The sequence below is a fragment of the Giraffa tippelskirchi genome, chromosome 13 (genome assembly GCF_054371585.1).
Source record: "Giraffa tippelskirchi isolate mGirTip1 chromosome 13, T2T-mGirTip1v1.2.pri, whole genome shotgun sequence".
Taxonomy (NCBI): Eukaryota; Metazoa; Chordata; class Mammalia; order Artiodactyla; family Giraffidae; genus Giraffa; species Giraffa tippelskirchi.
In genome coordinates, this window is record NC_137287.1 from 40,205,992 (window position 1) to 40,228,829 (window position 22,838).

At 40.8% G+C, this 22,838-nt stretch overlaps 1 protein-coding gene and 1 long non-coding RNA gene across 6 annotated transcripts in view; one reads left to right on the forward strand and one right to left on the reverse strand.

The window, feature by feature from the left end:
• Nucleotides 1-678: 678 nt before the first annotated feature.
• LOC145531858 (uncharacterized) lies at nucleotides 679-2,841 on the reverse strand. The gene is made up of 2 exons (XR_014072813.1): nucleotides 1,903-2,841; nucleotides 679-857 (listed from the first exon to the last, which is right to left on the reverse strand). It is a non-coding gene; the product is annotated as an uncharacterized LOC145531858 (long non-coding RNA).
• MEIOB (meiosis specific with OB-fold) overlaps nucleotides 2,519-22,838 on the forward strand; it is a 36,218-nt gene continuing 15,898 nt past the window's right edge. For 3 of the 5 annotated variants that reach the window (XR_014072812.1, XM_081555548.1, XM_081555550.1), the window contains exons 1-7: nucleotides 2,519-2,737; nucleotides 6,412-6,488; nucleotides 8,136-8,193; nucleotides 11,989-12,120; nucleotides 13,858-13,930; nucleotides 17,352-17,547; nucleotides 22,001-22,101. Coding sequence is in view for 4 of the 5 variants with exons in the window: in XM_081555548.1 (XP_081411674.1) it covers nucleotides 6,420-6,488; nucleotides 8,136-8,193; nucleotides 11,989-12,120; nucleotides 13,858-13,930; nucleotides 17,352-17,547; nucleotides 22,001-22,101 (629 nt within the window). In the remaining variant the exon portion in view is untranslated. The remainder of the gene's footprint in view (nucleotides 2,738-6,411; nucleotides 6,489-8,135; nucleotides 8,194-11,988; nucleotides 12,121-13,857; nucleotides 13,931-17,351; nucleotides 17,548-22,000; nucleotides 22,102-22,838) is intronic. The other 2 variants (XM_081555549.1, XM_081555551.1) reach the window with 1 other exon arrangement.

A 22,838-nucleotide genomic window follows, 5' to 3' on the forward strand; every position in this document is an offset into this window, starting at 1 on the left:
ATCCCTCTGGGTCATCCCATTGCTCCAGCCCTGAGCATTTGTCTCATGCATCGAACATGGAATGGTGTTCTGTTTCACATATGATAATATACATGTTTCAATGCTATTTTCCCAGAACGTCCCACTCTCACCTTCTCCCTCAGAGTCCATAAGACTGTTCTATGCATCTGTGTCTCTTATTCTGTCTCGCATATAGGGTTATCGTTACCATCTTTCAAATTCCATATATATGCATTAGTATACTGCATTGGTGTTTTTCTTTCTGGCTTACTTCACTCTGTATAATGGACTCCAGTTTCATCCATCTCAATAGAACCGATTCAAATGTATTCTTTCTAATGGCTGAGTAATATTCCATTGTGTATATGTACCACAACTTCCTTATCCATTCGTCTGCTGATGGACATCTAGGTTGCTTCCATGTCCTGGCTATTGTAAACAGTGCTGCAATGAACATTGGGGTACACGCGTCTCTTTCAATTCTGGTTTCCTCGGTGTGTATGCCCAGCAGTGGGATTGCTGGGTTGTATGGCAGTTCTATTTCCAGTTTTTTGAGGAATCTCAAAAAATCATTTTTTATATCTTTTTTTTTCCCCTTTAGAATAGACTAAGAATGCTAGTTCATTCTTTTGCAAAGATCAAGGTATGTGCTTGTAAAGACAAAGAGTGGAAAGGAATAAGAAAAAAAAATAACTTTATTTAAGTGGCGGGAATGCAGGTACTTAATTTTTCTTTCTACCATTGTTTGGGAAATCAAAAAATAACAAAGGAGGGAGTTGCCTGGAGGCCCAGTGTTTATGTCTTGGTGCTCTCCGTGTTGGGGCTGGGGTTCAGTTGCTGGTGGGGGAACTAAAATCCTGGAAACAAGCAACACAGCAAAAAAAAAAAAAGATGCAACATAAAACTATGTTTTGACGATAACCCTATATGCGAGACAGAATAAGAGACACAGATGCATGGAACAATTTTATGGACTCTGAGGGAGAAGGTGAGGGTGGGACATTCTGGGAGAACAGCATTGAAACATGTATATTATCATATGTGAAACAGAACACCATTCCATGTTCAATGCATGTGACAAGGGCTCAGGGCCGGGGCAATGGGATGATCCAGAAGGATGGGATGGGGAGGGAGGTGGGTGGGGGGTCCAGGAAGGGGAACACATGTAAACCCATGGCTGATTCATGTCAATGTATGGCAAAAACTATTACAATATTGTAAAGTAATTAGCCCCCAACTAAAATAAATAAATTTATAAAAAAAAAAAAACAAAAAACTATGTTTTGATAACAACATAAGACTTGCCCCTGATGTTACACTTTTCTTTTACAGTACACGGCTGTGTAATAAGTACCAAAATTGTTTTTCCTTTTAAAGGAAGAATTTCAATAATTTAAGTAATGCTACAAGTGGACAGTAATTGGTGACAAATTTTAAGAATTTAGTTGTGTTGGATCTTAACTTATTTGCCCCTGATTTAATACTGTTTTACGTGTTAGTCGCTCAGTCAAGTCCGACTCTTCGATCCCATGGACTGTAGCCCTCCAGGCTCCTCTGTCCATGGAATTCTCCAGGCAAGAATACTGGAGTGGGTAGCCATTTCCTTCTCCAGGGGTCTTTCAACAAAAATTAGTGTCATTAAACTAAAAAGATTTCCAAATGGTACTAACTAAAAAGCCCAGAGAATGTTTTGTCAAGTTCACCAAAGCCCAATACTTAGCACATCAAATTATACATGTAGTGTATATCTATATGTATGCACCTGAAATGATACAAATAGCATCATCAGGGTTTAGCGTTATCGATCTAGCAGCCTGGCCTTTCTTCACACTCCCCCAGCAGGTGACAAGTCTGCATCCAACACCCGTTTCCCTTCTAGAAGGCTTATCAGCAACCACGCACCCTTCTTTCTTCCGTGCTCTCTTTCACTGAGATCCAGAATCACATGCCGCGTAAGAACTAACAGATTCCTGCTACACTTGATCCACCTCTCCCCAGTCAGAACATCCTGCAAGCTCTCAACTAGGCTGCTGAGTAGACACACGCAGGCTTTTCCAGATTTCCCCGGCTACACTTAGCACTTGTTTGTAGCTGTGCGTTCAGCTGCTGCGCTTTCTATAGCAATGTCTCCTGCATTTCTGCTGTTTCAGCAGAAAAGATCCCCAGCATCTTCCTGGACACCTGGTTCTTAGCAGCCCGCACTCCCGCCCGGGAATTTGGAGGACAGGCTCGGGCCCCCGGGAAAAAAAAAGAAACGGGAACCACTCGCGGCCAGTCTCCCCGAGTCTCTCTCCTCACTACCCAGACTGCAGAGGGGCGGCGACCCTCAAGGCGTCGGGAGCCGCAGGGCAGGGCTGAGGGAGGAGTCAGGGCGAGGGGCGGGGCGGGGCCAGGAGTGGGCGGAGTCAGCAGAGCTTGGGTGGGGCAGTCAGGGAGTGAGTGGAACCGGAGTTTGGTGAGGGGGGCGGGGCGGGGTCGAAGCTGAGGGCAGGGCAGAGTCAGGGCGTGGGTGGAGTCTGAGATCGGCGGGGGCGGGGCCTGGGCTAACGGTCCAAGGCTGTCCTCCCGCAGCGACCGTCGAGCGCCTGGGCTGTGGGCACAACGCGTTGTGTAGAAGAAGCCGAATTCCGGCCGAGCGGGAGAGGCGTCCGGGCGGGGCCTGCGTGCGGCTGGCTGCTGTCCAAGAGCGAGAGCGTCTAGGCTAGCGGTCCCGGGAGCAGCCGGCGCGAACGCTTAGGTGAAGCCGGGTGGCGGCGGGCTGCGGGCCGTCGTCTGTTCTGAGGGCAGGCCTCTGGGCTTCGCCGTCCGCGGTGGGAACGGTCTCCCTTCCCGGCTGCCCGCGAGCTCCGCGGGTGGCGGTCACCCCGGTGCCCTCGAGAGGTGGAAGCCGGCTGGTTGCGGTTCGGGGGACGTGCCGGGGTGCGAAGTGGGCAGCTGACGCCGGCTTCCAGTCCACACCCGCGGAGTCACAGTCACGTAGGAACACACAGGACACGGGTGGAGTGTGCTCGTCCGCGTAGCGTGGCGAATGTAGACGCGCGGGTGTAATTGATGCGGGTGGGTATAAACGCGTTCTGAGGTAATTCAGTGCACCCTCCCGCCCCGCCCCCCCAGCCTGGCTGACGCGCGGCCGTTCTGTGGGGTTGACAGGTATGTGAGCACACGTGCGCACGGGCACCGGCCCTGGAGGCCCCCACCCACGACTCATACCCTGCCCCCGCCACCTCGTTCGCCCTCTCCACAGTGTTCTCTGTTCTAGAATGTCCTAGATTTGGAATCTTCAGGTACATTTTAAAGCGTGGAGGGTTTAAAAGGGACGATTTTTAATCCTTGTGTGCAAGTCATGTCCCTTCCTCCCTCTCTTTCGTTCTTTTTCTCAAAGCAATGTTTGGTTAAAAAAAATTAAGACTACCTTGAAAGTTTACTAGCAAGCGCTCTTTTTGTCTCCGTGCTGGTGAGTTCTCCAGTGTGATGGCCAGTTGCCCGTTTTCTTATAGCCAATCCAGAGTATGCAAAACTTGCTGAGTTCCCACTGAAGGAGTAAAAGCCACCCTTTTGAATTAGATTTATAAAATAATTGAACAACTGTTCCCCTCTAGGCAAGGTGACCAACTTTGTCAAAGTTTGTTAAAAAAAAAAAGTCTTTGGTTTGTGATGGAAGTTTGGGGGGATTTTCACGCACAGTAATACCCACATAAGAGGATTTCTCTGTAGCAACCCCAGCACAGGTCTGTAGAATAAACTAGAAGATTATATAGGACCATCAATGCCAGCTCTTTGGAAGCTCCGTTGATATAGAATAGTAGGTTTCAATTTGTACTTGTTTCTATAATTTAAATGCTGGATATAAATGTAAAATTAGTTATTAACTAAAATTCTGTTTATCCAGAAAGTTAATTGTAGCAATATTATTCTCAATTTACAAACCCGGTTTCTTTTAGGACTCGTTCATTAATTTAGTCAACAAATAGCTAGCAGCTACTATGCCTAGGTGCTAGCCTAACTAGGCACTGTAGGACACAGTAAGGGCAAGGCAAGGCACAGCCCTGTCATCCTAAACCCCACCCTGTAATGAGGGAATTAAAAGTGCTGAGAGAAGGAATAGAGGCTGGGGGATTTTTGAAGGAGAGTGATAAGATCTTCTCTTTGAGACCCCCAAAATGTTAAAGTTCTTGTCTTGGGAGGATCTGAGGGTGGGATTGGAGAGGATGCTCAAGGAAGACGGAACTGTGTGCCAAGGTCCCAGGTCCCATTTGTGGAAAGGAGAGCTGCTGAGGTATCTGGAGAGTGGTAATCAACTGTGGGGGGTGGCAGGGGGGAGATGATGTGTATCCAGTGTCTGTAGTATAGGGCCAATATCATAATAGGCACTCCACAACTATTACCTGTGACATTGCCACCAGGTTACCTTAACTGGACTAGTTCCTTCACCACCTTTCCCTTTACCTTGTCAAGGAGCTAGGTCTGTGGTCTTGGGGCTGTACATGTCTAGCCCCACACCTGGCACTCTGGTTTTTTTTTTGTTTCTCTCTGAGCCGCCCCTCCTGTCTAGACTCAGTACCTGATACGTGTCAGACACTGAACTCACATCTGTTGAATGAATAAACTATGTATAAGACTAGGTAATAGCAGTACTCTAGATGAGGGATGACTGACCCTTGGGCTGAGGAGATGGCACTGGAGATGGAGAAACAGAGACTTTTAAAGTATATTTGGAAAATAGAAGGGACAGCAGTTGCTGATGAATGGTGTAATCTCTGTATCACCATACTGGCCTCTTTATTTCATGTTAATTTTGTATTTCTCGAAAACCTAGAGAAGTAAGTTGTCCTTTTCTTTTTGTAGACAGACACTAAAGTATATCACCATATATTTTGATTAACAGTAGGAAGTGAAGGAACTTCAAAGAGTTCATGTGATATTCCTCGTAAGTCAGTAACCACCAAGAGATGTTAAGGGGTAAAATTTTGGAGAACTCAGTATGTGGATGAATAATATTTTTACACAAAATCTGGCTACTGAATAGTTTGTGTTCTCTAACCTCAGGTGTCTAGCACTTGACAGGCTCTCAATAAATGTTGGCTGAGTGGATGGATGAATGAATGAATCTGTCAGGCTGGCAAGTATTTCAGAGACTGAAATTACATAGTGAGCCAGATCAGATTCGGCTGAAGAATAAGTAGGACCTTAACACGGCTAAATTGTTTATTCTGGCTTGAATGCAGAAACTGCTACATTGGATAAGAATGAAAAGCAGTTTTCATATCTCTGGACATCTTGGCTCTTTATGTACACTATTTTGAATTCTTACAACAACCTTGTAGGGTAGATGTTATCTATATTTTGTGGATGAGGAGATTAAAGCTCAGTAATTCAAAACATTTGACTACAAACTAGTGGCACTGGAATTCAAAATCATATTTGAGTAATTGTGCAGCCTTCTTGAAACTTATGCTATGCAATGTGTCCTGAAAGTACAGCCTGGGGATGAGGGCATTCACTGTTAAAGAAGCTACATAAAATGAAGTGAAATCAAGTAAATCTGCTAGTTTGGTGTAGCTGACAGCTGTTACTACACTAAAACCTTTTCTAGTGACTAAGTTGAGGGACAAGTCTCTGTTTCATTTATCTCATGTTTATTGAGTGCTTTTTATGTGCAAGGTAGCATTGAAATGCACTCACAAGTTGTGTGTAATATGCTACTTCTGCCCTGATGGAGCTTACTTACCATAGAGGGGAGGGTGAAGTACTGCCTATCTCCACACACATTGTAACTAAAAGCATGATTCGAGGTGGTTACAGTGTAGCTTTGCTATGTTTTTTTTTAAAGTAGGCTTTATGGTAATAAATATTTAAATCTGCAAATGTCCCATTGTATCATCTCTCATCTGAAACTAAATTTGCTCAAACATTGACTAATTTTTTTTTTGCAAAGTGAAAATTAAAAATTGAAACCTAACTATATCATTCATAACTTTAAAAGACCTTTTTAAAAATATGCTTTTTACAGGTTGAATCTAACTTACATTTCACTGTTGTAATATAAAATTTTCCTGGAACTTCCTTGGTGGTCCAGTGGCTAAGATTCTGAGCTCCCAATGCAGGGGGCATGGATTTGATCCCTGGTCAGGGAACTAGATCCCACATGCCACAGCTAAGAGTTTGCATGCTGCAACTAAAAATCCCATCTTCCACAACTATAGACTGAAGATTCCTCATGCTGCAGTAAAGATTGAAGGACTTAACAAGCTGCAACTAAGATCTAGTGCAGCCAATAAATAAAGTTTTCCCAAAGAATGAGTAGACTATCCCATACTTTCCTAAATAAATGATATTTTCAGTCTTGGAATTTTTCAAGCTTTATTTCAGTTGTTTAACTTATGCATCTAAATTATATTTTCTAAAATGCAGATAAAAGAATGGCCAACTCCATTGCATCAAAGAACTTTATTACACTTTCAAATCTGCATCCAAATATGGCTAATCTGGTAAGTTTCAGCAGTGCAGTAGTTCATTTGTTCTCTGTTGAAGCTTTAGGTGTTTATATTACATTATGTCAACATTATTGATTCATTTCAAGACATGCTTGTATAATTCACAAGTATATAGATACTCATTGCACTAGTGATTGTTAGATGTTAAACACTCCTAAACATCTTTGTATTTATGTCAGCTAAGTGAAAAGTAGTCTTTTTTTTTTTGTCTGCACATTAGGAGATTATAGATATGACTAGTAATTGTTAAAAATTATTAGAAGTTTATTTGCATTATTTTAATTAAATATAGCAAAAAATTGGACATGACTTCGCAACTGAACAACAAGTTAAATATTTAATATGCACTCAAATTTAGCATTGCAAAATTAAAGCATTTTTGTTAAGCAGTTATATACTGAAATACTTATTATGTTGCTTTTGTGACATAAAGGTACACAAATGATGTGTTTCTGAAATCATCATGTGAAAATTTATTTTGGCGAGAAGGGTTGTGGGGGCACCAGTCATTTCAACTTTGCCAAGATTGTCATTTATTTGAAAGAAATCTAGGTGGAATCATATTATAAGGTGAAGAGCTTACTGTAAAGCAATTATCATACTCCCTTATCTTTCCTACCCCCAGAAGTCTGCTGTTTACATTTGGAATGTGCAAATCAGATTTCTTAAAATGAGATAAATTACATATAGCTTTAATAGTTTGCAATTTAAACTTTATTAATGTTAAAAATAATTATCGCTGTTACAGTTTTTCTTGAAAGGTAAACTCTTTGCTAATTGCCTCTTTAGTTAGAAAATTTTACTCAATATTCCCACTAGTTGTTTTCTTAACAAAATTCAGTGAGAGCTGCAGCATATGGAGTTAAAAAAAATAATAACAGTGTGTCTAAATGTAATAAGACTAGCTAATAGCTCAGCTAGGATGTGGTAGTCTTAAAAGCTTGCATGTATTTAAAATTGAACAGATTATTGCAAGGTTAAAGTCAGTTGCTAGAATTATGTGATATAAGTTCATCCTTTCAGAAAAAGGTAGTTATTTTTATTTTTAAAAGTATTTAAAAATATTTAATTTTTCTTTGTTAGTCACTAAAGAGAACATTAAAAATATTAAAGACATGTTAATACCTTTAAGGTTTAAGATCTAGGACTTTAGAGCTTAGATTTATTAGCAGTGATATGCAAGTTTTGTTACAATCTAATATATGTTACAGTCCAGCATGTTTGCATTAAGAAGCTAGGCAATTTTATGTGGATTGTTAGAAAACCGTATATAAAAGAAACCTTTGAAGACCATGGCAAATTAAATTGCATTATACATGTGCTTTGAATGAATTCAGTAAGAATTGATAGCATAGGGAAGTTACTGTGCTCCACCTAGTGATTGAAAATAAAGTAGAAACATACTAAGTATTAAATGATTATATTTGTAATAGCAGTTAACTGTCTTAATACTTTGTACTATTCTTGTAGAATGAACATTTATGAAGTTCTTTTAGATGTTTGTCTGAAATAAATACATTTAAATGGTTCCTAGTCAAAAATGTTTGTTAGAGCCAGTAAAATATAACAAGTCCATGAAATTAAATTTACCATCTCCATCTGTGTTTAATATTCATCTTCTATAACCTTTTTGTTTTTCAGAAAATAATCGGCATAGTTATTGGAAAAACAGATGTCAAAGGCTTTCCAGACAGAAAAAGCTGAGTTCTATTTAACCCTTTGCTTCATTTTTCATCAACTGTGGCTTATTACTACAACAAAGTATATTTAAATGATTAAATTTCTCATGCCTATTTAACTCCCTAAGAGCAATGGCCATGTTCTCTATTGCATGGTAAAGTACTTGATTTAAGGCCACATGTGTGAGGGCATTAAAATCATTTTAATGGTTTTATTTGATATTTCTAAAGCATAACTTTAAAAGCAATGTATACAGTATTAAAATAGCTAGTTAAATTGGTCAGCTCATTAATGTGTATCAACATATACTTACTGAGCTCCTTCGTTGTGCAAAGCCCAGTGTAAAGACTGGAGAAAGAAGTTGTAGTCTCTCTCATCATCCTCAGATATCAGAGCGTCTGAGAGGATGGACGTGGAGCCAGGTTGACAGGGCTCACCCCTGAGTCTGTCCTATGTAGAGCCACAGAATCAGGGTAAACAAAGCTGGGATGAGACTTACATGAGCTTGTATAGGTAAGAGTGTGTAACATAGAGCAGGAACTCCATGTAAACTGTCAGTATCAGATACAAGCACACAGGTAAATCTCACAGAAGAGAGAAAGTGATAGGAGGAAGGTTTTCCAGCATGGATGTTGAGACAGTGTTGAGGGAGGGAAGTGTGCAGCAGTATCTGTGTATTTATTCAAAGAACTAAATGATTCAGGGGAAAAAATCATCTTTCATATGTGGGAAATACAGTTAAGTCTGGCTTTAGTGGTCCTTATTTAGTTGTCTGTGCAACAGTTTTAGGACTATGGAAACATAATCCAAGACTAAAATCAGATTTTTAAAATCAACTGACCTTCAGGGACTTCCCTGGCTGTTCCCAGCTGTCCAATGGCTAAGACTTCGAGCTCCCAATGCAGGGGGCCCAGGTTTGATCTCTAGTCAAGGAACTAGGTCCCACATGCTGCGAGGAAGACCGAAGATTCCGTGTGCCACAATAGAGACCAAAATAAATAAGTAAAATCAACCGATCTTCAAGCTTTTATAGCTTACATGCAGAGATACAATATAGAATGCCAAAAGTAGCAATACATTATTACTAGCCTCTAAAGTGTCAGTGCTTTTTATTAAAGGGTATGGTATAAATCCTTTGATACAGCTTGAGGGAATCAGAGCTCTAGTCAGCCAGCCAGTAATTTTGACAGAAGACAATTTTATTTGAATCACCTGAGTAATTGTGGCTGTGTTAATTGACTTGCGGTATAGTGACAACTGGGATTCCCTGGTGGCTCAGTGGTAAAGAATCCCTCTGCAATGCAGTAGACCTGGGTTCAATCCCTGGGTCAGAAAGATCCCCTGAAGAAGGAATGGCTACCCACTCCAGTATTCTTGCCTAGAGAATTCCAGGGACAGAGGAACCTGGCAGGTTACAGTCCATAGCGTCACAGAGAGTCAGACACGACTGAATGAGCATTACACACATACACACCATATTAAAAGGAAGGTTTCTTTTTTGATTTAATTTTTTATATATTTATCTGTTTTATTTTTGGCTGTGCTGGGTCTTTGTCACTGTGCACAGGCTTTCTCTAGTTGTGGTGAGCAGGGGCTACTCTGCTTTCTCTAGTTGCTGTTCTCGGGCTTCTCATTGCTGTGTCTTTTCTTGTTGCCGAGCACAAGCTCTAGGGTGTGGGACTTCAGTAGTTGCAGCAGCTGGGTCCAGTATTTGCGGCTTCCAGGCTCTAGAGCATGGGCTCAGTAGTTGTGGCACACAGGCTTAGTTGCCATGTGACATCTGGGATCTTCTTGGACCAGGGGTCGAACCCACATCCCCTGCATTGGCAAGTGGATTTTTTACCACTGAGCCACCAAGGAAGCCCCCATTTGTATTCTTTATAATGATAGTCATTCTGACAGGTGTGAGGGAATAGCTCATTGTGGTTTTAATTTATATTTTCCTGATAATTAGTGATGTTGAGCATCTTTTCATGTGCCTGTTGGCCATCTGCATTTCCTCTGGAAAAAAATGCCTGTTCAGTTCTTCCTATTTTTTAAATTGGGTTGTTAGGGTTTTTTTATGTTGAGTTGTATGAGCTGAAGATTTATGTTGGATATTAATCCCTATTGGTCATATCATTTGCAAATAATTTTTCCCATCCAGTAGGTTATCTTTTCCTTTGCTGCGCAAAAGCATTTAAGTTTAATTAGTTTCCACTTGTTTATTTTTGCTTTTACTGCCTTTGTTTTAGGAATGGATCCAATAAAGTATTGCTATAATTTATGTCAAAGTATGTTCTGCCTATGTTTTTCTCTAGGAGTTTCATGATATCTGGTCTTACATTTAGGTCTTTAATCCATTTTGAGTTTATTTTTGTATATGGTATTAGAGAATGTTCTAATTTCACTCTTCTACATGTAACTGTTCAGTTTTCCCAGCACTACTTATTGAAGAAACTGTCTTTTTGCCATTGTATATTCTTGCCTCCTTTGTTGTAGACTAATTGACTGTAATTGTGTGGGTTTATTTCCAGGCTTTCTATCCTATTTCACTGATCTGTGTGTCTGTTTTTGTGTCAGTATCATGCTGTTTGTATTTCTTTCTAAAAATTTTTTATTTATTAATTGGAGGAAAATTGCTTCACAATATTGTGTTCATTTCTGCCATACAACAATGTGAATCGGTCATAGTTATACATATATCCCATCCCTCTTGAGCCTCCTTCCCCTCCCCCAATCTCACCCCTCTAGGTCATCACAGAGCACCAGGCTGGGCTCTCTGTGTTAAATAGCAGCTTCTCACCAGCTATCTGTTTTACACGTGATAGTGTATATATGTCAATGCTACTTTCTCCATTTGTCCCACACTCTTCTTCCTCGACTGTGTCCACAAGTCCGTTCTCTACATCTATGTCTTCCCTGCAAATAGGATAATCAATGCTACTTTTCTAGATTCCATGCATATTAATATACGATATTTGTTTTTCTCTTTCAAACTTACTTCACTCTGTTTAATAGGCTCTAGGTTCACCCACTTCACTAGAACTGACTAAAATTCATTATTTTTATGGCTGATTCTACACATGGACGGGATTCCTTGGTGGCTCAAATGGTAAAGGATTTGCCTGCAACGCGGGAGACCTGGGTTCGATCCCGGGGTTGGGAAGATCCCCTGGAGAAGGGAATGACAACCCTTCTCCAGTATTTTTGTATTTTGTATCTCCAGTATTTTTGCCTGGAGAATTCCATGGACAGAGGAGCCTGGTAGGCTATAGTCCATGGGGTCCCCAAAATTCAGACATGAATGATCGACAAACACTTTCAACACACTACACATGGGCATCATCAGATGGTCAACACCAAAATCAGATTGATTATATATGTTCCACATCTTCTACATCCATTAGCAAAAACAATAAAGAAATTTATTTGGGAATTTATTCTGGAAAAAAGTGCTTGCTGACCCCTAGTGGTATCTTTTAGCTAGCACACATTTATTTGTTTTGAAATAATTTAGATCTAAATTATGACTTAGGTTAAAACAACAGTAAGAGAGAAATGGAGAATATGAGGTAATATCAGGATGGTTAAAACCTACATGTTATTTCCCTCCGAATATAGAGGTAACTAGGGAAAGGGAACAGAGAGGTCACAGTGAGGTGAATTATCTACCTTGGCAGCTTTGCAATTCTTAAAGCATAACTTGTTGTAGAATTTATATCTGAAATAATTTTTTATACCATGTGTTTGAGTGTTTTAGCATCATAATAATCACCTTTGTTTAAAATTAAAACTTTTCATCTGAAAAATAAAAGCCTTGGTTTTCCCTTAGATATTGGATCAGAAAGGTACACTTTCAGTTTCACCATTCGTGATTCAACAACCCATTTTGTAAATGCAACATCCTGGGGCAGTGAAGATTACATCAGATCACTTTCTGACAGCTTTAGGGTCGGCGAATGTGGTAAGTCGACACTGATTCTTAAACTGTTTCTCTTACAGTATTATTCCCATGATATGTTTGTGGTGACTACACTGAGGGCATTGGAATGAAATAAGACACAATTCTTATTCTCAAGAATCTTATCAGAAAAAAGTCAAGTGTTAAGAGTATAACACAAGGCATTCAGCATTTAGTTGAAACATACAAACAGAATAATCACATACTTTTACTGGGAGCTCTATGATCTTTGGTTTATTTCTATTTCACTTTACATCAGTCCCTCTTGTGACTGTAATCATTTATCTTTTTGTAAATATATAATATAACTGCTAAGTAGACTTTGATAAAAGATGACATGAATTTTTAATGGAATTTTAGGAAACTTTTAGTCTAAAATAGCAAATCTTCATATCCTCTACCTACCCCAATATCTCTGTGATTGTACAGTGTAGTATATTCAAAAGAACAAGACTTTGAGAACAGGTAGATCTGGATTCAAATCCAAATACTAACACTTATTTACATAGTGGCTTTGAGAAAATTTCATAATCTTGTTGAGCCTCAACTATGAATTAATACCCAGTATATTCTTATGAATCTTAAATGAGATAGTGTGCCTGGTATGAAGTGTAGAACTTAGTCACTCAATAGATAACAGCTCTAGCTTCATACAATAGACAAGAAAGCAGTATAACAGCTCTCTTTCATGGTAGAAAAAAGAAGAGAAAGAGTAACACAGACAATTAAACTACTCCTCTCTAATCCTGCAATATGGAGCAGCCTATTACCCATACTGGTTACTCAGCACCCAATCATACTATTAACTTTCAGGGTTATATAGTATCTTGCTAACTGAATAATAAGGTAATTGGATATATGGACTGTGAAGGCAGAAAACTCTGCAGACGTCTCAGGGCCCAGGACAAGCAGAAGCATCTGTGGATGCATGCCAAAACAATACTTACATAGAGCTGAAGATATATTTGATATTAACTTGTGTTCTACATTGATGCTTGTTGTGAGGACGAGTGAGATAAGGGATTTTAAAGATGTAAATCTGATGATGCTTATAAAAGTAAATAAGATTTTGGTGTGGATGAGTAAAAAAATTATAGATTTTTGAATCAAAACAATTCTAACTCTACTACTTTCTAGATATAACACCTCAAGAGAATTATTTAACCTCTGTGAACTTCAATTTCTTCACTTGGAAAAAGGGATAATAAAGGGATGGTTGTATGAGGAATTAACAAAATGCAGCACAAAATGTCTAACATAGACCATAGGAAATGGAAACCCTAAAATATTAAGTCATAAAGCTGATAAGTTGTAGGTTTCAAATCAGGACCCAGATTTTGAACTGCTCTTTCTAACTACCACTATTGTTTTTGAGAACAACTGTGAATTGGGTGAAGATCAATTTAAGAGTTCATTTTATAGCAGGGCATGTTGTAACCACAACAAATGTTCTGTATAACTGATCAACAAAGTAATATTTTTTTAACAAAATAATATTAATGCAGGTCTTATGTCAGAATTTAAACACAGAGTATAAAAAATATCATCTGAGATCAAATTGACTGGTCACACCCTAGGATTCCATTGCTCACAGCAAAACAAGAAAACAATTGTGAAGGATATTAACAGCAACTCAAAATTAAAAATAATATTGTAATGTTCATTGTTATGTACACTTGTTTTTTAAATTTACCCTGTTACTTTTTTGGTGATGGCATCATATTTTCCCCTCTGTTATAGTGATAATTGAGAATCCTCTGATCCAAAGAAAGGAATTAGAAAGAGAAGAAAAGTTCAGTCCTTCAACTCCTAGGTAAATCTAGCACAGAGGTCAACAACCTTTGTGCCAGAATGATTATTACTAATAGGTTTGTGTGTGTCAGATTAGCCGGGAGTGTTGTAGGGGCTTCCCTAGTGGTTCAGATGGTAAAGAATCTGCCTGCAATGCGCAGGTTCTATCCCTGGACCGGGAAGATCCCCTGGTGAAGGCAATGGCTATCCACTCCAATATTCTTGCCTGGATAATTCCATGGGCAGAGAAGCCTGGCAGGCTGCAGTCCATGAGGTCGCAAAGAGTCGGACACTACTGACTGACTAACACTTTCACTTTTTCTCACTTACTGAAGATGTGTGTACTTTAGGTTGAAAATTCAGAGTTTAATTCTGCCACCTAGTATTTATCTTTGATTCTGAAATAATTTACCTTGACATAGGAGCACATAAGAAATGGCTTTATTTTTAATACTTTAATTCTCATTCTTCCCTGGTGGCTCACACGGTTAAGAGTCTGCTTGCAATGCAGAAGACCCGAGTTTGATCCCTGGGTCAGGAAGATATCCTGGAGAAGGAAATGGCTACCTACCCCAATATTCTTGCCTGGAGAATCCCATAGACAGAAGAGCCTGGTGAGCCCCAGTCCATGGGGTTGCAAAGAGTCAGAAATGACTGAGCGACTAACACTTCACTTTACTTCTCATTCTTAGATTTACAGAAATTTGACTCTAGTCACATTAAACCTGAAAAATGAAAAGATAAATCTTAGAAGTCATATATCCATTTTACATCTCAGTTTATGACTCTCTTCACATGCCTTACTCTCTTAGTTCAGGTTCCCTGGAAGCAGAGTTCAGAGAAGGCTTCTGTGCAGATGGTTTGTTGAGGGAGAGCTCTCAGAAGCAGCCTGGAAAGACAGCCATGAGAGAGGAAGGGGTGACAAAGCGGCAGGTTCAGCAGGAGCCCTGCCTCATCCTGACCCAGGAGGGAGCTCTGGAGCATCAGTTGCACCTCAGAGTGCTACCCTCTGAAGAAAGGATCCTGGGCTTTGGTACCCTGAGTTTACAGGTTATCGGCTGAATTCTGCCCATGCTCCTGTGGAGGCACTTTTAACCTCATCTTACAGGCTTCATTTCTCTGCAGCCACATGGAGAGTCCTTACTTTGTGAATATCCTGGCTCATTCTGCGCTAACAGCATAGCTAACAGCATAACTGTTCTCTGCAGAGAGCAGTCTTGTTTGCTCTTCTCCTGACTCAAGTGTTGGGCTTCCCTTGTGGCTCAGCTGGTAAAGAATCCGCCTGCAATGTAGGAGACCTGGGTTTGATCCCTGGGTTGGGAAGGTCCCCTGGAGAAGGGAAACGATACCCACTCCAGTATTCTGGCCTGGAGAATTCCATGGACTGTATAGTCCATAGGGTCATAAAGTCTGACACAACTGAGCCACTTTCACTTTTCACTCAAGTGTCAGCTTAAATGTCATCTCCTTAGGTCTTCCACATTTACTCTGTAGTAGCCCATCCAGTTCCCATTACTAGGACTTAGTCCTGTACACAGGGTTATAGGTACCATCATAATGGTGGCGCTAGTGGTAAAGAACCTGCCTGCCAGTGCAAGAGACACAAGAGACGCGGGTTCAATCCTTGGGTCAGGAAGATCCCCTGGAGAAGGAAATGGCAACCCACTCCAGTGTTCTTGCCTGGGAAAATCCCATGGACAGAGGAGCCTGGCAGGCTACAGTTCATGGAGTTGGAAAAAGTTGGACATGACTGAAGCAACTTAGCATGTAACACTGATCGCAAGGTTGGATCATTTGATTAATTGTTCTTGTCTGTCTCCCTCTCACGCATGTGAGCACTGTGAGGTCATAGGTCTTGTTTGTCTTCCTCACCACTTATCCCCCGGGCCTGGACTGTGGTCTAGCACAGAGTTGGCTCTCAGGAAGTGTTTGTGGAGCGAAGGCATGAGTGAAGGGGGAGAGCACTCCTGGCAGAGGGGACAAACACACAATCTCTCAGCTTTTTCCAGAACAGTTAGTCATCTGAACCTCATGAAACTGTTGATACTCAACTTTTTTTCCCTCTAAAATGGCAGTTTCATAGCCTCAGAATCTGATGTGGCTGGAGTATAGATAGGGGAACAGCAAGAGAAGAAGCAAGAGAGGGAAATGGAGATCCTTCACAGACAGCTTTGCTTTTTGTATCAGTTTCATTCTTTGGTGATGGCTAGCCCAGAAGATCTTTGAACTGGGAAATAAGATATTCATATTCATGGTTTAGGAAGGTCACTTTGGCTACCTGAGGAGGACCAACCGTAGGAAAATAAAGCTTAGGAGACAAGACTAATTTGGGTAAGAAGTTATGAGGCAAACACCTAAAGCAGTAGCAGGGGAGGAGGCAGGGGCGGCTGGAATAGAGGGTAAGAAAGAGGCTCCATGGAGCACACTTGGGAGCTGATTGCCAAAGGGAAGATCATCTCAAGTTCAGCTTGTACATATGGTGCATCTGTTGCTACAGAGCTCCAAAAGTGAAAGTGAAAGTCGCTCAGTCATGTCCGACTCTTTGCAACCCTGTATAGTCCATGAAATTCTCCAGGCCAGAATACTGGAGTGGGTATCGTTTCCCTTCTCCAGGGGATCTTCCCAACCCAGGGATTGAATTCAGGTCTCCCACGCTGCAGGCGGATTCTTTACCAGCTGAGCCACAAGGGAAGCCCAAGAATACTGGAGTGGGTAGTCTATCCCTTCCAGCGGATCTTCCCAACCCAGGAATCGAACTGGGGTCTCCTGCACTGCAGGCTAATTTTTTACAAATTGAGCTATCAGGGAAGCCCACAGAGCTCCGAAGAGGTCAGGAAAGCATGTAGGTGGGACAGTCAGTGTCACAGAGATGGAACTCAATTACCCCCTAACACACAATGTTTTAGAGTGCTTTTACCTTTTTTTTTTTTTTTAATTTTTTTTACAGAGAAAGAAACTGAAACTCAGATTATTAGGCAAAATCTGACTATTAGTGTGCTTGAAACTCAGACACAAATTGGTCTTTAAAATATTTTTTTAATGAAAATAGATTTTATACAAAAAGTATTTTACAGTTTTTCAGTGTTTCTAAGGGGACTTCCCTGGTGGTCCACTGGTTAAGAATCCACCTTCAAATGCCATGGACGCAGGTTCAATCCCTGATCAGGAAACTAAGATCCCACATGCGGTGGGACAACTAAGCCCATGTGCTGCAACAAGGATCCCACATGCCATAATTAGCCCCCGAAGCCACAAATTGGTCTTTAAAACACTTTCTTAATGGAAATAGATTTTATACAAAGTATTTTACAGTTTTTCAATGCTTCTAAGAGTGAAAGTATAAATCTTAATATAGTTTTTAAAATATAGTTTAAATTACAACCAAATTTTAACTGTGAACTTTAATTTGATGTTAACTTTGTGTGTGTGTTTTTACAATTTAGCGATTATAAACTATTGCTCAGTGAGAATCACTCAACGGTAAAACTCTGTTCCAGTTACGAAGTGGATGCCAAGTTACTTTCTTTGATATATTTACCTGTGAAAGAGTCTTGTGATTATTATTCACTGGGTGACATTGTTGTGAATGGACACAGTCTTGATGGGAAAATTATTAATGTCCTTGCAGCTGTGAGGTCGGTAAGTTAAAACCCCAACAAAGCCCAGTTCAATTTGGTCGGGGAGTTCTAGCATAGTATTTGTGTTAGAAAAGTAGTAATCACTGAAGCAAAATTTCCTCTATATCTTGATCCATCCTCAGTTGAATTTAGAAAATTAAAGGAAAGTAGCATTTTACCTGAGAATGAGTAGCAAAATAAAATTGTATTTGAATGTTAAATACAGCATACAGTCATAAATGATTCACTAACTATATGAGAGCTTTTCATACTTCAGTTAAACAAAGGCATGAATGGAAAGAGTAAATTCATTGACTTGACGATCTCCAGGAAGTTCTTTTAAAGAGTATATGTTGAATAAATCAAGGAATTAATTCAATGCATGTTCTCAGAGCTTCCCTGAGATGGGGGACAGAGTGAGAAACCCAGGGTGCTGTAGTAGGGGCCCTGTGAGCTATCGGTGCTGGAAAGCAGGGCAGAACGACAGTCCTTGGGGTTCCAAGGAGTGTCTCACCACCTTTTGGGTCCACACCTCCCTCTTAGCAATTACAGCAAGTTTTGAACTCCATTGGATTGGACCGAAATCAGATTGATTATATTCTTTGCAGCCAAAGATGGAGAAGCTCTATACAGTCAGCAAAAACAAGACCAGGAGCAGACAGTGGCTAAGATCATGAACTGCTTATTGCCAAATTCAGACTTAGATTGAAGAAAGTAGGGAAAACCACTAGACCATTCAGGTATGACCTAGATCAAATCCCTTATGAGTGTACAGTGGAAATGACAAATAGATTTAAGGGACTAGACCTGATAGAGTGCCTGATGAACTATGGTAAGAAGTTCGTGACATTGTACAGGAGACAGGGATCAAGAAAATCCCCATGGAAAAGAAATGCAAAAAAGCAAGATGGCTGTCTGAGGAGGCCTTACAGATAGCTGGGAAGAGAAGACAAGCGAAAAGCAAAGGAGAAAAGAAAAGATATTCCCATCTCAATGCAGAGTTCCAAAGAATAGCAAGGAGAGATAAGAAAGCCTTCCTCAGCGATCAGTGCAAAGAAATAGAGGAAAACAACAGAATGGGAAAGACTAGAGATCTCTTCAAGAAAATTAGAGATACCAAAGGAACATTTCATGCAAAGATAGGCTCGATAAAGGACAGAAATGGTATGGACCTAACAGAAGCAGAAGATATTAAGAAGAGGTGGCAAGAATACACAGAAGAACTGTACAAAAAAGATCTTCATGACCCAGATAATCACGATGGTGTGATCACTCACCTAGAGCCAGACATCCTGGAATGTGAAGTCAAGTGGGCCTTAGAAAGCATCACTATGAACAAAGCTAGTGGAGGTGATGGAATTCCAGTTGAGCTATTTCAAATCCTCAAAGGTGATGCTGTGAAAGTGCTGCACTCGATATGCCAGCAAATTTGGAAAACTCAGCAGTGGCCACAGGACTGGAAAAGGTCAGTTTTCATTCCAATCCCAAAGAAAGGCAATGCCAAAGAATGCTCAAACTACTGCACAATTGCACTCATCTCACATGCTAGTAAAGTAATGCTCAAAATTCTCCAAGCCAGGCTTCAGCAATACGTGAACCGTGAACTTCCAGATGTTCAAGCTGGTTTTAGAAAAGGCAGAGGAACCAGAGATCAAATTGCCAATATCTGCTGGATCATTGAAAAAGCAAGAGAGTTCCAGAAAAACATCTATTTCTGCTTTATTGACTATGCCAAAGCCTTTGACTGTGTGGATCACAATAAACTGTGGAAAATTCTGAAAGAGATGGGAATACCAGACCATCTGACCTGTCTCTTGAGAAACCTGTATGCAGGTCAGGAAGCAACAGTTAGAACTGGACATGGAACAACAGACTGGTTCCAAATAGGAAAAGGAGTACATCAAGGCTGTATATTGTCACCCTGCTTATTTAACTTATATGCAGAGTACATCATGAGAAACACTGGGCTGCAAGAAGCACAAGCTGGAATCAAGATTGCCGGGAGAAATATCAATAACCTCAGATATGCGGATGACACCACCCTTATGGCAGAGAGTGAAGAAGAACTAAAGAGCCTCTTGATGAAGGTGAAGGAGGAGAGTGAAAATGTTGGCTTAAAGCTCAATGTTCAGAAAACTAAGATCATGGCATCTGGTCCCATCACTCCATGGGAAATAGATGGGGAAACAGTGGAAACAGTGTCAGACTTTATTTTGGGGGGGCTCCAGAATCACTGCTGATGGTGACTGCAGCCATGAAATTAAAAGACGCTTACTCCTTGGAAGGAAGGTTATGACTAACCTAGATAGCATATTTAAAAGCAGAGACATTACTTTGCCAACAAAAGTCCGTCTAGTCAAGGATATGGTTTATCCAATGGTCATGTATGGATGTGAGAGTTGGACGGTGAAGAAAGCTGAGCGCCGCAGAATTGATGCTTTTGAACTGTGGTGTTGGAGAAGACTCTTGAGAGTTCCTTGGACTGCAAGGAGATCCAATCAATCCATCCTAAAAGAGATCAATCCTGGGTGTTCATTGGAAGGTCTGATGTTCAAGCTGAGACTCCAATACTTTGGCCACCTCATGCGAAGGGTTGACTCATTGGAAAAGACCCTAATTCTGGGTAGGATTGGGGGTGGGAGGAGAAGGGGACGACAGAGGATGAGATGGTTGGATGGCATCACCGACTCGATGAACATGGGTTTGGGTAGACTCCAGGAGTTGGTGATGGACAGAGAGGCCTGGTGTGCTGCAATTCATGGGTTCGCAAAGAGTCGGACACGACTGAGCGACTGAACTGAACTGAACTGGACAGACTAGAGTCACTTGACAGGGAGCAAATTTCCACAAAATAAAGTACACAAATAAAAATAAAGGAGCAAGAACAATTCTTCAGTATACAGAATGATGATAACCAGAGAGGAAAAAGGGAGGGAAATAGATTTAGATACTTGTAGTTAATGTTATAAGTACTTGCTAATTGCATTTCCATGTTAAATAACTGCAAGAGTGTCAATCATCCCCAATGACAGGCCAACAGAGGTACCACCCCAACCCAGCCTAGCACAGTGCCTGCCACACAGTGAGTACTTGGTGTCAGTCAGAAATGAGGAATAAACACCCTACATGATGATCTTGACAGTCAGAAAAGTCCTTTTTTGGGCCACTTAGGTTCAATCTTACTTAAAGGCAGAATATGATCTCTCAATTTCTCTGAAATTCTATGTAATGCCACTGTATTACAATGTAGTAAGAATTTTCTAAAACTCAGTATGAATATAAAACCTGCATGGGACTTCCCTGGTGGTCCAGTGATTAAGACTCCACACTTTCAATGCAGGGGCCCAGGTTCAATCCCTGGTCAGCGAATTAGATCTAGCCGCAACGAAGATTCCACATGTTGCCACTAAGATCTGGTCCAAATAAATTAAAACAAGCAAATAAACAAAACCCTGCAACAGCTTTTTCCATGTCCCACTTCCTGCCTCCACTCTTTGAGTCTGGTACCACCTTTCATAGGATTATATTATTTCATTTTCATGCCTTTCTTCTCCCATTTTGCTTCCATCCCTCTTATATTTCCTTTTCTTTACATTTTTATTTAACCTGTTCTTTCTTCTGTCTCACCTCTACTTAGGTCTCTTCCCTTTAAAGCTCCTTTTCATGTTACTTCCTTGCTTGCTGTGACAGGAAGTCCTTTCCTCTGACTCTGTCTGTAAACCTTCTCCTCCGTGGGCAGCTGTGACTCTTTCTCCAGCCCTTTCCCATGGAGCTCAGTCCTGACAATAGATCATGGAGGCAGTGCACGAGGGCAGGTGACTTTCCATGCTTGAGCCATTGCTGTGTAGCTGTCAGAGGTGCCTGCTTGTCCAATTGAGAACTCCCTGAGGGCACAGAGGGGCCCCTGAATTCACCTCCAGCATGAATTCTCTTACACCACAGTGTGGACTGAATCAGACAGTATAACAACACACATTCCCATTATTATCCCTCATGTGGTTCTTCCAGCTGATCCCTATGAAGGCAGCAAAGTGGTTATTGATAACCTGTACTTGGGCCAGCAAGATGACCGGAGAGGCGAATCCAACCAATCACTGAGCTCCATGCAGGCCCTGTGCTAAGCCATGGGGACACATAGACTTGAAAGGTATCTTCTACCATCAGTGAGTCCACACAGCTGTCACCAGGGGCCTGTCATGGATTGTTTGTTCTGACATGTTGAAAAGGTCCCACAGTCTGTACTTGAATCACATGTGTCTGTGTCTCTCTTCAATCAATGTGTGTAACTTTCAACTTAAATATACCTAGTCTAGAGGTAAAAGATACTTTTAAATACATATTAGTGAGTCTCACTATGTTGATATTTCTAATTTGTTGTTTAAAAGATAAACATTTGAGTATTTTCCATCAACAAATATTTAAGTACCTCTACAGCTATAGGTGAAGAAGAATAACCATTTCCTTCCATTTCTAAGGTTGGAGAGCCAAAATACTTTACAACTTCAGACCGAAGAAAAGGCCAGAGGTGTGAAGTTAAACTCTACAATGAGACAGAGTCTTCTTTTGCAATGATATGGTAACTCCCCACATCTGTTCCAAACTGAAATCTGTGCTATTATCGTCAAGTCAGAACATTTTCATCTCATTAAGAGGTGATGGATGTCATATCAGGAGAGGAGTGATGATAGGAGGAAATGGTATTAAAAATAAACCTTCCTCTTGTGTGTCCAGTCATTACAGTCTATGATTACCTTAAAATGAGATCTTTTGATGGCATGGGATTTCATAGATGGATTCTATAGTAACTTACTTACTATCATAGTCTGTTTTATAACAAATGATCGTTTACTAAGTCCCATTGATAAAGAGCAAGACAGACTTTCTGTGATCCATTGGGTGGTACTCTGGAGCCAGGTCATGGGAAGATGGTGAAGAAGCAAGTTTTGTCACAGATTGGGTTCTATGGGGCTCCCAGTGTGTCAGATGTGGGGCAAGGCTACACCCTGAAGCATCCCAGGGAGTACTATGGTGTTGTTTAGACTCAAGATTGAATTTGAAACAGGCCTTCAATCCATCAGGTTCCTCAAGCAGTTTATCCAGTATGGGGATAATCCCTTAATGGCATGAAAGAGTGACTTCACAATTTTTAGACTTGTAGTTACTCAGTTCTAACTAGTGTGGAGTGACCTGGGTGATAGGAAAAGAGGGAGTGGAAGGAGCAAAAGTTATTAGAGATGGATTTGCTGAAGGAATGCTTTCCATAGGTGTTAAATTTTCTGTGAAATAGGCAGAATAGCCCTGAAAAATGACGGA